Raw genomic sequence first — 18775 nt, forward strand, 5'->3', positions numbered from 1 at the left:
TAAAGCTTGACCGTCACTGTGCTGTAACAGGGCTCTTAACCTGGGGCCTCCTGATTTCTTGGGAGTTTGAGGCTCTTGAGTGTATAAATTTTGCATATGTGCATGTCCCTTTTCTCTCCTAAGCTCCTTTCCAATCAGCTGCTACAATATGCAGTCAGCATCCAAAACACTTTCCCCTATCTCCCACCACCACTACCACAAACTCACTCATTTGCACTCAGCCCCATTCTGACAAAGGGAGCCACCAACCCACTTGCTGAAGTCTGTTGTACTTTCACCTTGTTTTCTTCCATTATCAATCCATCCTTTTGGCTTTTTGATTCCCAACATCCTTGGCTTAACCACTGACTTGATTCCACAAATTTTACTCTGCACCGGTATTTAATGTCTCTATGTCTTAAATACCTCATGGTGACAAAGAATGTTCTTACTGTCCTCGGGGGTCCAACCACTACCTAGGAGTGTCACCACTTCTCAAGCAGACTGCTGCATGGTGTAACTGCTCTCCTTGCTTCTGCTCTAGCATGCATGCTGCCTACTCAGCAGTGTGGCCAGAATGAGCTTTCCTAAATACAAACGAGACAATGTCACTCTCCCTCAGCAGACCTTCCAGGGCTCCGCACACTTCAGGACAGGATTCAAACTTACTCAGCTAGCAAGTCGTGCTCTGACTGCCCATGCTGCCCCCAACTCTGCACTGCTCTGTCCTACCTCTCACCTCTCTACACACGTGGTTCCCTGCAGCTCTGTGGCGTCGGTTCCCAAACCAGGCGTTCTCTTTCATATGCTGCTGTCCCGGCCCATGCGGAAACTGCCCTCCGTACCCACTGCATTCTTCAGACTGAAGGCAGCCTCCTTACCATGCTGTATTCTCAGTACTAAGCAGTTTTTTAACTTACCACTCAGTGAATGAATTTATCAGTGATTTTGAAGATGATTAATCAAATGAGTTCAGAGTTGTAGATGTACTTACCAAGACTGCCGTCCTATCCTCAGAGCTGTGGTAACATGAAATTGTTCAAACAATACCTTTTTTTCATTCCTTTACAGGTTGGATCTTACAACTGTAGCTGGGGGGGAGGCAGAGGGCAATGATTTGGAATTTGTTGACAAACACAAATTTTGTAAATTTTCAAGTTTCAGCTTACCTTCCTCCAGCCTCAGGACACTCAACATGGGAAAATGTGTGCCAAGAACTCAAGGTAAGCAAGGATGTAAAAGACCAACAAAATATTACAAAGTTGGAATCACATTAAAAAGTACTTATGCAGGGCCCAGGGATTTAGCTCAGAGGCATAAATGCCTGCCTGGCAAGTGCAGGTTGTACAATCCCGGTACCAATTTAGAAAAAAAAAAGACTTGTGCAGTGTACACCTGTACTCCCAGCTCATAAGGCTGAGACAGGGCCATGAGTTCAAGGTCAGCCTGCACTACACAGACTGTCTCAAAAACAAAGTTCCTTAAAAGAGAAATGTGGGAAGGGTTACACAGAGAAAAGCAGCCACTCTTACTCTAATCCTACTTTTGGCTTTCATTTTTAAAATACCATCCTGATGTTACTGTGGCACCCTGCCCCACTCTAGGGTCTCCTCACTCATGTGGCAGTCTGTGATGCATACTCAAAAGTCATACAGCACACATCAGTACTCGCCCATTACACACCAGCCCCATCCTAATGCTACTCAGAACTGACCTGTTTCACTTTACTGGCTTTTGTCTAGAAATGAATGAACTGTCTTCGCAAAATCACATGTACTATCACACTCCCCGTAACGGTTCATTTTTTTTCTCCTAAAGAGCAGAACCTGAAGGCCAGGATCATGGTTGATGGACCAGTGGTTTGAAATTGAATGTAAATGTTACACAAGAAGAGGTTTCACTGGATCTGTAATCCTATCACTTGGGATGCTGAGACAGGAAGATCTTGGGAGTTCAAATCAACCTGGGCTAATGAGTCCAATGCTATCCTGTACTACACAGCATGACCCCGTCTCAAAAAAAAAAAAAAAAAAAATTCATGAATTTCATCAGGAGAGATATTATCCCTAAAGGTTTAAGAACCAGTGCTGGAGTGCTGACTTCTGTAACATATATACTAAGAACCAGTGTTACAGACCCTAGCAAACACTAGGTACACAGATACAACAAACTCAGTGTTAAAAAATAATCTGCAGCTGGGCGTGGCAGCACACAACAGCCACATAGTAAGTGCAAGGCCAGTGTTTGTCTAGCTGTCCCAAAGCCTCATGCAGTCACTGTGAGCTAAATAAACCTTTCCCCCTTTAACGTTGTATGTCAGGTATTTTGCTTCAGCAATGAGACAAAAAAAACTAAGATAAACTATTCAGTGAGATCTTGTCTCAAAACAAGAAACTCTGCAGCTGGGTGTGGTTGTACCAGTCTGTAATCTTAGCTTCTTGGGAGGCTGAGGCAGGATGATCACAAGTTTGATGCCAGCCTAAGCAACAAGCAAATGCAAGATCCTGTTTCAAAAAAATTGACAACAGTGCTGGGAATGTAGCCTAAATAGAATCTCCTCAGTACGTATGAGGCCTCTGTTCAGAAACAAAAAACTGCAAAATTTAAATGTTTCTTTTAGATTTAAGAACTTAAAAGTGAAATATAGCAATCACTCTAATAGGTAACTTGAGGGAAAGTTGCTACTGTTTCTAAGTCCAATAACTTCTCAGTGGCACCTCAGGCAGGCATAAATCAGATCAAAGACCCAGAAAAATGAGGCTTAGTTACACTTAAACAAAATGATGTATTTCCCCAATAATGACAACACAAAGTGAAAATAAAAATATTTAATTACAAATAAAATCAAAGGCATTAAAAGCATTACATAGTGCAAACACCAAAATGTATACAGCTACTGTCTTTAGTGGCATTCATAAAAACTATGCAAGAACACAAGAAATTGTCTTCATTTAGTTAAGTGGGCCACTAATTCAAGTTATTTTATATTGCCTTTTCTTTCCCATTTTAGGAAACCCCATCTGCTGCTCCTGTTGACTATGACTCTCATTAGAAATACGTGGAAAACTGGCTGTTCTCTGTGTACTTGGGCAGTGCACTTTATACCACCTACTCAAGTGTACATAGGAAGAATTGTTCCAACTTAAGACCACAGCAAGGCAGTTCTCTCAGGAGAAAAGCTGTCATCCAAACTTACACACTTCTCTCACAACACCTGGAGGCACAACTGTTTTCCAAGCAAAGGCTTTATATATGAAGCTGGCCATGGTGATGCACACCTGTAACCCCTGCACTCTGTGAGGCTGAAGCAGGAGGATCCCAGGTTCATGCGTAGCCTGAGCAATAAAGAAACTTAGTGAGATCCTGTCTCAAAAATAAATAAAAATGTTTTAAAAGGGTAGGGGTAGTTTAGTGGGGAGGACCATGGGCTCAATCCCCAGGAAAAAAGAAAAAAATGGAAGCCTTATATAAAGGGACAGAGCTAGAAGCACGGATAAGAGAGTCATAGTAAGCAACACTGGCCCTGCTAGGCAGGCATAAAGAAGCACTTGTGTTCAGTTTCCAGGACACAAGGGACTCTGAACATTAACCACAGAGCTCGCTTTACCAACAGTATAACAGGTTCTTGTATCTTCTTCAAGGCAATTACAGATTTTATAGTTGCTCATCTCCATCATAAGCTATGAGGTAGGAAAGGCAGATGTGGAAACTAATTTTCAAATAAGAAAAACTGACACAAGTCCACAGCTGGAGCACACAAGATTGCACACACCTGTAATCCCAGCATTTGGGAGGCTGAGGCAGAAGGATTACAAGTTAGGGGCCAACATGGACTCATACTGAGTTCGAGGGCAGTCTAGACAGCACAGGCATAGGCTATCTCAAAAACACCAAAACCCAAATGACAAAAAAATCCAGAAACAGGTAACTCTGAACTCAGAGGACCTAAGAGGAAAAGTAAAGGAGGAAGGATACGGACATCAAAGTACTTATTGCTTTTTAAATACATTAACACCTTTGGATAAGAAATTAAATGCTCTGATAAATGCTCATGTGGTGTAATGGCAACATCAATTTCCAATGAACCATTTGCCAAGTTACAGCAACTTTAAGAAATTGCTCTGAGTGTGCTACCTGTCACTTTTACAGTATCTCTAACCTCAATCTCCACTTAAGAAATGGGGTAGGAAAGGGCTCCTACCAGCTAAGCTGCACTCCCACATGTCATTAAATGAAGACCCTACATACAGAAGTAACAGCTTGCAGGTGGATTTCGACAGACTGCCAAGAAACACTAGCCATCTCCTACAGACTTGCTGGTTTTTCTGTATCATTTTCAGTCACTCAAAAGCCTGCCGATGAAGACTCAATAAACACAACTATAGGTTTACTACAACAGTTTCTGTAACAATACCATATTCATCAATAATGGCCTCCTTTAATTGCACATTCATTATATCAATCAACTCAAAATGTTTATGTAATCTTCTCCTACAGGATCAGATATACACTGACTCCTGAAAAGGAAGAACATAAGCACAGCCATTTTAGGTAACAAGGTGAACTGGGCCAACAGAAAGAGCATCTTAAAACAATCTGAAAAAAACCTGTCTTCAAACTAGAGAGCCATTTTACTCACTAACTCAGATACTCATTTCCAGTGGAACCTTAGAGCCCCCAACATTTCTCCTCCTTTGTTAAAACTGCAGCTCTGTCTACTCATAAATCTGAGAAACTCCAGCAAAGTAACCTCACCATTCCATATGGCAGTGCAAATTTCCTGACATTTGTAAACACTGTAGATTTTAATTTGGCACAGCAGAGAGCATGCAGGTTCCTGTATCTTTGAAATGCAGATTCTACACACAGGTAGCCCTAGTCTACAGCCATTTTTAGTAAAGGTGGCTTTGTCTTGATCCTGTGGGTGCACACAGATGCATACTCACAAATGAGGGGCCAGTAAAATGAACTCTTCCCTAGAATATCAGCCTCAACAATTTAAGCACATAATGGACTACATGGAAACAAAAGATTCACAGTGTCTAATGCTATATACTTTTAGAAGTTCACATAACTCTGCAGAAAAAAATAAAAATACCAAATAACTGCTTAGCGAGTTTCCTTTCTCAAATGAACAGAGGTAACATTACAATAGCTCTGTAGAACGCAAGAACATTCACCAATTTCTCACGAATGACTTTTCAAAGAAGCCAACGTTGCACAAATAAGCACACATTGAAAAATTACAGATTTCTCAGCCTTTAAAAAAATTCAAACCAAATAATATTCTACAAAGTATTACAGACATCTAAGTATAATAAATTAAAATAAAACACAATACCATTATTTCAGGCACTTGGCAGTGATTCAGTTTATATGACACAAGCTCGTGGCAGTCTGGAGGCTGGCCTGGGCAGCAGCCCACACACTGCTCTAGCCTGCGACTACAAACCTGAGCTGACCCTAGACAGACTCTGGGAAAATGATACCAGGTTAAAGGCTTCAGCAACAGGTTTTGAGTCTAATTCAAGTCCTAAATGCAAGAGCATAGAAGCATTGATAGGCATACTGTAAGGACAATGAGTTACTGTGAGGAAAGTCTTCCTGCTGTAATCTAAGAAACACTTTCTAATGATTTATCATCTCTGGCCGAGACCTTTTGTGCAAGATAACACAATCATAAACTCTAACTAAATGGGATCTGAAATAAGAATTGTAATGCTAGTGTAGTGTGATTTCATTATTCAGCCTATGGCATGACACAGCAGAAAGTGCTGAGCTCTTAACGACATCTATTTTAAAAGCTCTGTCCTCACAATTAGGATTTCAGCTAAAGTGTGGCCTGCCACTAACAAGGGATGCCACACAAAATGAAGACATCTGAAAATAAAAGGAGTCAGATGGTGACAAACTGAGTAGAATGCTGATAAACATAGAAAAACTGGCACTAACTGTGGAAAACCAGAGCATTATGTTCCCACAATTACAAATAAAAGATAATGTGAGTATATGCTACTGAAGTAAACTTCTTAAAGATTTCACATACAAACTGTAACTGGCTTTAGTAGCAGAGACTAAAAATATGTGTAACCCGGTGGCAATAAAAAAGCAAAACCAGGTGTGGTGGCACACCCTGTAAAGCCAGCATTCGGGATGCTGAGGAAGAAGATCACTGCAAGTTCAAGACCAGCCTGGTCTACATAGTGAGTCAAGGTTAGCATGAACTGCATAATGAGACACTTTTTCAAAAATCAAAAGGTAAAAAGAAAAGAAAGAAAAGACAAGAAAAAATTTTTTTAAAAATGAAAAAAGAACAAAACCATCTGGCTGTGGTAACATATGACTACAACGCCAGAGAGGCTAGGCAGGAGGACAAAAACAAATCCAGCCAGGACAGTTCATCATCTTAGCAAGGTGCTGTCTCAAAACTGCCCCTGCCTCTGTTTGCCAGGTAGGCAAAAATAGACTAAGAAGATGGTCTGAAGTTTCCTACAGGTAAACACAAGGTTTGACTCAAACATGTATTCCCAGCAGCATACAACAGAACTTACACCTGCATCTTCTAAGACAAGAACTTGGTAGTAAGAGGGATAGTGAAAACTAAGGTGAGCAAACAAGAAGAGGAGGAAAGATGAGTGGCCTACAGGGCTTCAGTGCTAGGTAGGGATGGACCAATATTACCATGACATACCTACAGAGGTAAATGTGTATTTCTTTAGGGTTAGGTTTAAAGAAATGTGTATTTCTTTAAAAAGTTGAGAGTTTGCATAAGGGGATTAGAGCCACAACTGCAGTCCCCTAATTCTCTGTTCTCCACTTTATCACAAAGGTGCCTGACTAGTAAAAATCAAACAGAACTGACAGCTATCCATTGTAAGAGTGCTGTGGGGAGAAGATAGGGAGAAAACTAATTTGACTTTCTAAAGCTTTAAACTATTCACTGTCTTCTCACAAACAGTTTAACTCAAAGTAATAGTTTTGCTTACAAGAAGAAAAATACTCACCCTTAAATGCCTAAAGAGCCAGGCTTGAGCTTCACTAACCAGGACAGAATGCCCAGGTCACTCTGTTACCCTTACTTGCTCTCACAGTGTGACACGTAATGTTCTGATTAGCTAAACCTGACATTTACAGTTTCTCTTTTAACAAGTGTTAAAAAACACTGTTCTCTCTAGAGTCTCATTTTGGCTACAAAACAGTCTCTAGCACCAATTATTAGAAAATCTGTATTTTAAGCTTCTTTCTTGTTCCACCATGTAAAATATTTAATAAACAAAGTGGTACACAACTGTTATCTCAGCACTTTGGGACAATGAAGCAGGAAGATTGAAAGACTGAACTCAGCCTGGCCAACCCAGTGAGATCTAGTCTCAAAAAATTTAAAAAGGATTGGGGATGTAGCTCATGGGAAAGACACTGAGTTCAATCCCCAGTACCATTGCAAGAAAAAAATTTACTAGTTAAGACATCTGGATTTTAGTAATACCTCTACCACTAGCTATGTCATTGTGGCTTCACATGCAAAGAGGAACTAAATAATTGAGTGCTCTACAGTTCTAAAATTCAGAAAATTTGCCAAAACCACACCTATAATTCCAGCACTTGGGAGGCTGAGGCAGGAGGATTGCTGTTGAAGTTGAGGCTAACCCAGGTTTATATAAATGAGTTCAAACCAGCCTGCACTACACAGTCTCAAAATAATCAAACCTCACTCCCTCAAAAAAATCAGGATATTTTAAGAAAATTTATCTTTTATAAAGTAGATATGACCAGGCATCCTGTTCTATTTTCTGTCTCAGATCTACAAGAATGTGAAAGAAAAGCCCTCCCTTATAGGGTAGGGATAATCAAGTCTCTGGAGCTTTGAGTACTTTTAACAAGAACCCAGGAGATTCTTACAACTTAAGGCCAACTTTCTAGGACTTTTGTCTTCAATGATATAATTCATATCCCTAAGATACACCAGATTTTTCCATGGGTTAAGCAGACATAAATGTCATTAAATAAATCAACTTAAAGATTTTCATTTTCTATATTTTCCTAAAATTGATGTGGCCTAAGATGATTGAGAAGAATTACAAATTAATTTCTCCTAATTACTTCCTTTGCCATAAATGCTATCATCCCTATTACTCATTCGAACCTTACAACAGGCCACTGCCTCCAAGTGTGACCGAAACGCACCTGGAGATGTACAGAGACACTCAGCATAAAGAAGCCAGAGGAGTATTTAGATAAAACTGTGCTCTTCAGAAGTAACAACTGAGAAGGCTGTGCCAAGAACTGCACACTCACATATGCACTGAGACATTTTCTGATTAAAAGTTTAGTGTGATTTGGTTAATTCTGAAATGGGTTCTTCTCAGCACTCAAAAAGCCAATACCAAAAAACGAAACATACTGACTTTGGCTTAGCAGAACTAAGCAGCCTTACTATAACACAAGTGATTCACAGCACTTCTCAATTTGATGGGTCAGATAACCTGCTTTTTCAATGTTAGCCCTAGTTCTGTTTAATAACTACCTTGGACTTTGAAGCCAGAACATTACATATAACAGGAAGGTAAGAAACAAAATTTGGGCCGGGGATGGAGCTCAGTGGTATAGCGCCTGCCTAGCAAGCATGAGGCCCTGTGTTCAATTCCTGATACTAAAAAAAGAAAAAGAAAAAAGAAAGACATAAAATTAAAGAAACAATTGCTTCCCAGATAATTTGCTCATTGAATGAATAAATATAGTTTTAAGTTCACTCTGACAGTTGTTCCCTCTCAGACTTTCATTTCTGAAGGGAGAATGAAGTAGCTTATATATTTGTATTTTGACCTTGTATTCGTGATGCCTCCAAACTGATGATATAATTCTAAACTATAGAGTCTCAAATTCCCTAAGTTTATAAGCAAAAGTGAACACAAATGTTTAAATGAATAAATAAACAAGAGAATGGATCATGCTTAGCAGACAGGCTCAACACTGATGTTTTGAGATATGACCTGGTCCTCTAGTATTTCCGGATCCAGCTATGCTATAAAAACCTTAATAACTAACTGAATCTCTTTCTGGCAAATAGGACACGAGGCCCCGGCCTTTTTAAGACGTCTAGCACAGTGAAAACAAGTGGTAAGATGGCTTGTCCTTCCATGAATAATGTTTCCATCTCGTGGTCTTCTCTTACATAAGCTACATGGCTTCAAGATATTCTGGCAGTTCTCCATATTTTCTGTATCTGCTTTCTGCTCAAAAATGTTATCTGATTGTTCTCCCATGCTTGAGATGGTCTCTTGGCTTTCAGAACTGTGGGCCAAATCCAAAAATTCCACTGAGCTGCAAGGATTAAACAGTTTGGAATTGTCTTCCTTGACAGGTACATCTTTAGGTCTAACAACCGGAGCTGAAATGGTTCTTCGGCAATCAGGGACATCAATTCCTTCATTTTCCGTCTTTTCAGGTATGGCAGTGATATCAGATGTGGACAGAGAATGAGTTAACTTAGAACAATCAGAATACCAATCCTTCCTCAAGGCCCAGCAACGAAAACAGTACCTCTTGCTTGGAGAATTAAATTTCTTGCACTCTGTACACTGCCATTCATCCTACAAAGACAAATTCAGCTAATTAACACTAAGCAGTGACCATGATACTGAGATGATGGGCCATGTTATCATTACACTAAACTAGCAAGAGGGCAGACATCCCATAGCAGTGATACAGCACAGTATTTGAACAAATTCTACAACCACATGGAAGCAGGTGTTCGGAAACTGTACACTGACAGTGCTACAACTGCTATTTTCAAGCCAAATTATGATGCAGAAAGTTCAAAAAGCAAGAAGAAAATTAAAGCAGCACATTCCTTATTCCTAGCCCTCTGAGAGGCTGAGGCAACAAGACTGTAGGTTCAATTCCTGCCTGAGCGACTTAACAAGACACTGCCTCAAAATAAAAATGTTAAAAGAATGCTAAGGGATGTCTCTCAGAGCAAAGGCCCTGGGTTTAATCTCTAGTACCAGAAGAGGCGTAAAAAGCTAAATTATTTTGGCTTTTCATCCAGTTCAGGTGAAACTTCTATTGTTTGTTTTCCATGTTACCTTCTTTAGGGCACTTTTTTTTATTTTTCTGGTATGGGGATCGAACTTGACCTCACGCTTGCCAGGTGCTTATGCCACTGAGCTAAATCCCTGGCCTACGGCACTTTTCTAAGCATAATTTATATCTTTATACAGCATGAGGGTAACAAAGAAGAGATGATATTCCTTTTTTCCTACTAACAAAAAATAAACTTGGCAAAGAGGGAATTAAAACTAAAATGAGATTTGAAAACTACTCAATTTTACAAATGTTCTCTCACTGCTCTGAGGATCAAAAAGTAAACTGTATGCATAAATCACACACTCTGAGAATCTTTATCCTTGAATTCCAACTAGATTTACCCCTACTTCTCAAATATTCCAATTAGGAGATGCTAGAACTCAATAAATTTTAAATGTCTTGCTTAATTCAAAAGTAGCTACCTGGAACAAGTCGTGAGTATTTAATGTGAGTAATGGTCTGCCTCTGACAGGATCAATGATTTGACACAGGCAGATTTCATTCCTTTCAGGACAAAGCCAAGCACCTCAGGTTTAGAAATCATAACTCAACTGTCACTCTAGACTAAAAGGCAGCGATACAACCATGTGTTAAATGAGGGTCCTCCCCAGAGTCACAAAACACTCTCACCAATTTATGATCCTCCAATCTCATGAAATGCTATACTCATGAAGGAACTTCATGAAGAGCTGGAATTTTTAATTGATGGTATGTTACAGTTTAACTGGCATCACTTTTTGTTCCTTAATAGTACATAAAATAAAAGGGCTTATTAAGTTTAATGGCATCTTTGATTCAATGAAATACAAGCTATTTGCTTAATAGGGTTTCCAGGCGCAAGTAGCCACAGAAGTCTGATTAAGACGGAAACATCTATCTCTGCTATTTCCATTATGGTCAAGAGAACTTACGAGACCAACACATTACACTTCATTACTTCGCTATGCACAGCCAGATAATGTGCAATGAATTAGGATGGTCAACAGCAGTGTAGAGGGAACATGGAAGACCAACACCAGGACAACCCTAAGTGTTTCTATTCTCAAATAGCAAAATATAGTCTCCTCCTTATCCATGCCAACCACATTATCCTTTTCTCAAATTTCAGAAAAAACAAAACAAAACGAAAAACCCTAACAAGATGTAAAGAATTCACTATCTCTTAGCAGCTAGGAAAAACAGAAAACAGGAAAAAATGGCATCCTCAATACAACTGAAACACTGGGATTACATCACCTAAAGATATGGTCAGTGCAAAAGTGCCTTATCAGGTGTTCATACCTCAGAGGTAACTTCTACATCAGTATCATCACTTAAGGACTTGGAGTCCTCAAGGTCATCATTTTTTCCCATTTCAATCATCTGTGAAGCAAACACATCACATTACTAAAGTTTATCTGTTTTAGTTGAGGCTATTATATTCTGAAAGAAAAAGACAAACAGTGTTAGTTTAAAACTCACATTCTGCCTCCATCACTAACATTTAACATGGGATACCTTAAATGTGAGACCAAAAACATGATTCTGCAGACATTTAGCTAGCATTTTAGTGGCACACCTGATCGAAAAGCATCCAGAGGGTTTCCAAGTATCTTTTACCTTCAGAAGAAAAAAGTGTCCAAATTTACAACTTTAAAGAAAAATAAATAATATCAGCGTAGAAATGCTACAAATTACTACGGAGAAAATTTTCATCTTGGGAATCCAGGTAGACAATGAAGAATCAAAACAAAGCATTTAAAAGTTTTACTTTTCAGACTCAAGAGTAAAACTAGTTATTACTCTGGTTGTCTTATAAAAACCTCCACAGTCCAGGAAACAAAAGAAATATTTAGAATTTAAAATGCTAAAACCTAAAACTACAGTTTTGCAGTTCAATAAATGGAGTAAAAATAACTAGGAAACAATTCTGAACTTCTGTTTAACAACTTTCTCACAAAAGTATTTTAACAACCATCTCTTACATGTAAGTTTCCAAATTTCACTTTTGTCTTCTTTCTGCCACCAGCATTCCTTCCAACTAACTAGTCTAAGAGAACCCAAGCTATAAAGCAGTCAAAATTCCTATATATCCCATAAATGAATGGGTGAAAAAGACAACCCAACTCAAGCATATCTTCCCACAATATTTATTCAAAGGCTGTTTACTGAAAACAGACATGCTGGGCACTAGGTCTATGCCAAACTTCTTTTGAGACTTGAACATTCAGCCTTTTATGACTTCAATTTGGTGTGTTCATACCATATTGTATTCAAAATTCTCATTTCCTCTTTTCTCCCAATTCTAGAATAGGTAGAAAAAAATCACCTATCTTCCCATTTAGTCATGAAAAATGCTGAGACAATTCAGAACCTTGCCTTTTTAGCAAAGCAAGATTTTGAAGGTGGAAAATAACATTTCACAGTACAAGATTGGGTAAACAGTAAGGAACACAGTGGCTTATAGCTTCTAACGAAGCAGGAACTTCACCATGAACTTCACCTTACTTCAAGGCAGCCCTGATTAACAATATAGAACTTACAGTTTGATACAATGAAAGATTAAAAATAAAGGAGGGATTATGTAACTTGTACAAAGAGAAAGGGAGAGAGACCAAAAGAGATTATACTATGAACATGTAAATACAACAAACATGAAATTTTTCCAAAACGTACCTTCTTGTCACTCACTTTCCCTACTTCTTCACTTGCTTGTTCAGTATCAGCAGCTTCAACTTTTATTCCAACACCTAACTGCTCTGATACTGACTCATTTAAAAACCACACATCATCTGTAGTATCTGAAACAATGGCAGTACCTATATCCTAGTAGAGAAAAATAGACATGAGCTTCCATAGTTAGGGTCACTTATCAGAGATGCAAAACCAACACAAAAGAACCCAAAACTATGGTCTTCACACTGCATCTTCAAAGAACATTTCACCTTTCCTCCACAGATATCTGACACTTAACTACTAGGAATTTTTTTTCGTTTTTTTGGTATTGGGAATTGAACCTAGGGTTTTGTGCATGCTAGGAAATCTTTGATCTTAATAGTAATTCAGAAATAGTACTAAATATTATAAAAGGTTTAGGACTCTCAATCCATAAGGAAACAAAATTCATCTTGGTATTTGTTTCCAGAGGTCTTCTAAATATCTAGAAAACATTCACAACTTCTGACATTGTCTTTCTTTTAATGGTCAATGACTGTTTGCTGAAGAAATACGAATGGTAAGCCAAACCTTTAATCTCAACACTTTCTGAAGTTTTAAGCAATTTAAAATGTATAAAAACTTAATTTCTGCATTTTGACATGCATTCCTACAACATTCATAAAACAACTTATTTGGCCACTGTTAATAGCCCCATTCATTTATCCAGCAAACACCAAATGTGCCATAAATTGTTTTTTTGTTTTTGTGGTTTTTTTTTTGTTTTTGGGGTACTGGGGATCCAATTTACAACCTTGTGCTTGCTAGGCAGGCACTTATGCTGCTGAGCTAAATCCCCAGCCTCCCATAAACTGTTCTAGGTATTAGGTAAGGGAATAGAGTAGTAAATAATACAAAAGCCCTGGCCTACATTTCAGTGAAAGTAAATGGACAATAAATGCATACATAAAATATATATTTTTTAAAATGAAAAGTGCAAAGCCGGGCACTCCTGTTTTCCTAGCTCTCAGGAGGCTGAGGCCAGTGGATCATTCCAAGTCCAAGATCAGCCTGGGCTACAAAGTGAGCCCAAGTCAGCCTGAATCACACAGCAAGACCTTTTCTCAAAAAGACAAGAAATAACAGAACAGAACAGAAAAGAAGGAAGAATACAGCATAGAATAAAGATTAAGATGAAGCAGAGCCAGGCACAGTGGCGCAGGCCTGAAGTCACAGCACTCAGGAAGACTGAGGCAGGAGGACTGTTGCAAGTTTGGGGCCAGCCTCAGCTACAAAGTGAATTGAAGGTCAGCCTGAACTACAGTGCAAGACTGTCTCAAAAACAACCATCAAAAAAAAAGAGAGAGAGAGAGAGAAAGAGAAAGGAGCAGAGTAGCTAGAGAAGAACTATCTTAATTAGGTATGGCTTTTGCCAAAGCCAGCACTTCAAACTGCACAGATCCAAATACCAGTGGTAAGGACCCCACTATAATTGTGCAGCATGACAGCACTGGTGGCCAGGGACAGCCTCTCCAAGGAGAGTACATAAGTCCTAAATCACAGAAAAAAAGAAAGGATTTGGGGAAAGAATGTTCCACAAAGAACAAAGAACAAATTTAAGTTGCCTGAGGGTGAGAAGAATTTTGGGCTATAGGCTCAGAAATAAGCCTGATGTGTCTAGACGTCATGCAGTGAGGAATGGCAGGAGGAGAGGCAGCAGGCTGGACCCACTTCCGCTATAGACATGGTAAAGAATCTAGATTTTAATGTACTTGTTTTTTGAACCCACTGAAGAGTAAGAAATATGGCACTGATGTAAATTACCCATTTAAAATGATTTGTCAGGCATGGTGGCATAAGCCTATAATCCCTGCACTCAGGAGGATGCCCTCAAGTTCCAGGACACCTGGGATACACAATCAGTTCCAGGCTAGCCATGAATCACATAGTAAGACTCTGTCTCAAAAAGATAAACCAAAGACAAAAAATAACTTTTACTCCTTGAAAAGACTCAACCCCTAGATGAACAAGAATAAAAACAGAATCATCGGTTACAGCTGTTGCAATCCTGTACAAAAAAAAAAAAATGATGGTTTGAATTAGGTTATGACAGTAGAAGTAATCAAAATAACCAATTTTGAATAAAAAGCTAATAATCTAAATGTAGCCTATGGTTGAAAGAAATCAGTATCTCCTCGTGTTTGGCTGCAATAATTAGGCAAACAGCAGATTCACAAAAAATGAAAGACTGGAAAAATAGTGTTTGGCAAAACAGAAACAAGATGAAAAACAAGGGTTCGGGTTAAATGTCAAATCCTCAAAGTGGAGGTGCTAAGTAGGAAACCTGATATGAAACTTCAGCATACAGGGAATGGTAAGGACACAGAGATACATATTTGGGCCTCCCAAGTATACAGACAAAGACAAAGCAGTGAATAAGAATTCTTAGAGAATACAATGTGTATCAAGAGGAACCAAAAAAGTTCCCCTTCAAATGTGAAATTTACCTGATGGGTCTGTAAATCAGTTGAACCATTACTTCTGGGTGTACAGTTACTTCTCAAGTTTCCTAGAAACCACCAAGGCAGGCCAGCTACATCCCACTCCTCAAACCCAAGGTCCAGCCTAGAAGTTTCGTCTTGGGTTAAATTTTCTATCAAGTCTTCATCTACAGAAGTTAAATGGAAACATTAATTATATATATGTCCAACATTTGAAAGACAAGAATCTCCTTCAAGAATAATATTTACAAACTCTTTATAAAGATAGATAAAAAGAAATTCCTACTTTCAGTAAAAATGAACCAGAAATCAAGCATCCATCTTAGTGGCAGAGCCCAAAACTGCTCCTATTTAAGCTTCCTTAGTAAATAAAGACACTAGAAGTACATACTCATTTATCAAAGAAACTAAACTCTTAAACTATTACTCTTTAAACTATCTAATCAATGAATGGCACTGTTCCAAAATTTCTGGGGCCAGGGATTTAGCTCAGCGGCATAAATGCCTTCTTGGCAAGCACAAGGGATCATGAGTTTGACCCCTAGTACGAAAAAAAAAAAAAATTGCAAAATGATTTCTACATGGTTAATAATAACTGGTGTGTGTGTGTGTGTGTGTGTGTGTGTGCGTGTGTGCGCGTGTGTCTCGTACTGGAGACTGAGTACAGGGTCTTGTACATGTCAAAAGCAAGTGCTCTACCACTGAGGAACGCCCCCAGCCCAGTAACTATTTGTACCATTGTATGATGCTGGATAATGGTTTGATCCACTGTTGTACAAATAGAAACAGCATTACTAGCCTGCATCCTTGGGATCAAAGCAGGGTGGTACAAACCTAATAAGTAATCATAAGGTTATCAAGGCAGTCTTACATCATGTGGGACACTTCTCAGTAACTTACGTTTTGGTATGTAACAATCATTAGAAACATTAAACTCTAGTTATCCAAATACACACATGTGTGCACACATGTATACACACACCCACATCCTTCCCAGATCAATGGGGTCTTTTAGAGTTTTCAAGAATTATCACAAATAGTAAGTCTCTTGCCAATGTGTTTCAAGCAAAAAATTTGTACTATACATGTGAACCATGTTCCAGGTAGTTACTAATACAATAACTATTAAATCTGTTTCTACAAAATCTTTTCTTTATATCCTCCAGTGTCTTTTGTTGTATTTTATACTTTTCCTACTTTTTCACTCTCTTCTACCTTTTCTCAGTGTCCCAGGCCTGCCAATGGCAACCACAATTAAAATATGCTGAGGTTGGGGCTGGGGATTTAGTTCAGCTGCATAAGCACCTGCCTTGCAAGCACGCGGTTGTGAGTTCAATCCTCAGTACCAATAAAAAAATTAAAAATTTAAAAAAAAAAAAGAAAAAGAAGCTGGGTGCAGTGGCTCACGCCTGTAATCCCAGCACTCGGGAGGCTGAGGCAGGAGGATAGTTGGGAGTTCAAGACCAGCCTAGGCTACAAAGTGAGCTCAAGGCCAGCCTGAACTGCATAGCGAGACCCTGTCTCAAAGACAAAAAAAAAAAAAAAATGCTGAGGTACCTATGATTAAAAGGATTTCTGCAATAAACAGGTCCCCACCACAATCTAAGGTTACTCTACTACTGATAAATTATGTTGTTTCTGCTTGTTATAAATGTATCTGTGCCCAGGGAAACTTTAATACTGTTTTACTTGTTATTAAAATGATCAAAAGCCAAATTCTGGAGATGGCATCATACTCAAGTTATGCTCATGTATGGATGCTCTATAATTTATTGTGAGTGGATAAATAGGTCATTTTTCCACAAACAGAAATTTTGTACTATCTACAGACCTTCGAGAAAATTCTAAACAATTTATTCTCAAATTACCATCAAACACAACATAGTTGTTTTAACACTGTTCTTATATTTAGTCTGTTCTTATACTTTAAGCAGTCTTTTAGATAAAAAAGCGAAGACCTGCATTCAAATAAACAAAATTACATATTTAATTTCATACATACAGACTGCAATAGTTTCATAATGAATAGATAGCCCAAAATTCAGGTTTTGATGAAACATGCTTTGAAGCAAACAATTTAGCAAAACAAACTGATTCAGGGTAAACATTTAAAAATACTTTAGTAGCATAACTCTCTGGGATACAGTCAGAGGCCTAACCTGCCTTTAATCCAAGCAGAAGACAAGTACTATACTAGAAATTTTTACACCATAAAATACCTTGAGAAATTTATGACCTTATATATTTTTAAAAGGCATACTTTTAGAAAATAATTTATAAAGTAGGATTCTGGAACTTCCAAAGTTATCAGTTAACTCATTTAGCTTCAATATACCACATCTAACACGATGGTAAAGATCTGGTACCTATCAAGTAAACCCAAAGTACAGGTTTACTATACCTTATTCTTGGCTCTGTGATACTAAGTATGTTTTGTCATTTTTTTTGCAAACTCTAAAATCTGTGGAAATAAGCGTGTACCTCAAAAGGTAAATACAAACCAAGATAAAAATTCTAAGCTGTCAAATATGTATGGGTGTACTAAGATTAAAATAACCAAGGCAGCCAAATCCATGTATACAGACAATGTACTAAGTGATAAACTGATGAATGTGCAGTTATTTTAAATTAACCCTGCTAGCTAATAGATGGGCCATGCACTATCCTGGTAGTCATGGACTAGGAGAACACTATCCTCTTCAAATTAACAATAGTGGCAAGGCTGAAAAATGGGTTTTCAGAAAAGAACTAGAAGGGGGGCATATGCAAGACGTGTGCAGATGCAGAAACGGCATTATTTTTTTGAGCTTTCTATGTAAGTTTCTAAAATGGTCTTCATTACAGCTAATATTTAACATAGATAGATGTCATTTTCAGAAATAACCCAAGGAAAGAAGGGAGGAAGGGAAGAAAAAGAAGAAAAGTCTACATACCCTTTATCCAAAACTTACCTTCTCTAGAATTTCTGGGTTTATGTTGTGAGGTAGGCAGTATATGAACATCACTTTCTTCAACTCTTTTCCTAGGGCTAGAACTTCCTTGTGCATTTTGCTGAAAGGGAAAGATGTCCATCAGTGCAACAGAAATGACTGAGACCAAGGGATGTAGCAGTTCCACACTGGCTCACCAGTTAGTGTGCAACACAATGGGTTAAGCACAAGAAAATAAACTCTGGAGTTCACAGCAGTCATCAAATAAAGCAGCACAACACTTCTCAACCCACCATGAGCAGAGCTAGAAAAAACCCAAACCTAAGGGGGAGGAGAAAATCTCTGTGCAAAGGCCGAAATCTTAAAAACAGGCTATCTGTATAAAGCCTATAATGCCTACTACAAAATTAGGCGTAATGCAAAAACATATGAAACCTCCAGCAACTACCAAGATGATCATAAAGTTTCCCCAAGTTTGAGGAAAATTTAGGAAGTGGCCTGACACAAGCTTAACTGCAACAAGCCTGCTATAATCTAATACATGAAGCAGTTTGCAAACCCCTGTACAGACAGACACAAGGCTGCTCTTTCTCACACACATATACATACTTGCATACAGGCACACACAAACCCAAAGAAAACGCA

General features: G+C 38.5%; 1 protein-coding gene across 4 annotated transcripts in view; it reads right to left on the reverse strand.

Annotated features, from left to right (window-relative positions):
- Positions 1 to 2792: 2792 nt before the first annotated feature.
- The window catches only part of Mdm4 (MDM4 regulator of p53), a 49957-nt gene continuing 33974 nt past the window's right edge, over positions 2793 to 18775 (reverse strand). For 2 of the 4 annotated variants that reach the window (XM_023567243.2, XM_005005889.4), the window contains 5 exons: positions 18152 to 18251; positions 15207 to 15367; positions 12721 to 12870; positions 11347 to 11427; positions 2793 to 9569 (listed from right to left, as the gene is read on the reverse strand). In XM_023567243.2, the coding sequence (XP_023423011.2) occupies positions 8997 to 9569; positions 11347 to 11427; positions 12721 to 12870; positions 15207 to 15367; positions 18152 to 18251 (1065 nt within the window). In that variant the 3' untranslated portion in view covers positions 2793 to 8996. Of the gene's footprint in view, positions 9570 to 11346; positions 11428 to 12720; positions 12871 to 15206; positions 15368 to 18151; positions 18252 to 18775 lie in introns of those variants that run through there. The other 2 variants (XM_013157967.3, XR_010044499.1) reach the window with 2 other exon arrangements.

Source organism: Cavia porcellus, unplaced genomic scaffold, assembly GCF_034190915.1.
Source record: "Cavia porcellus strain 051 isolate PalLab524CR breed Dunkin Hartley unplaced genomic scaffold, mCavPor4.1 scaffold_29, whole genome shotgun sequence".
Lineage (NCBI taxonomy): Eukaryota > Metazoa > Chordata > Mammalia > Rodentia > Caviidae > Cavia > Cavia porcellus.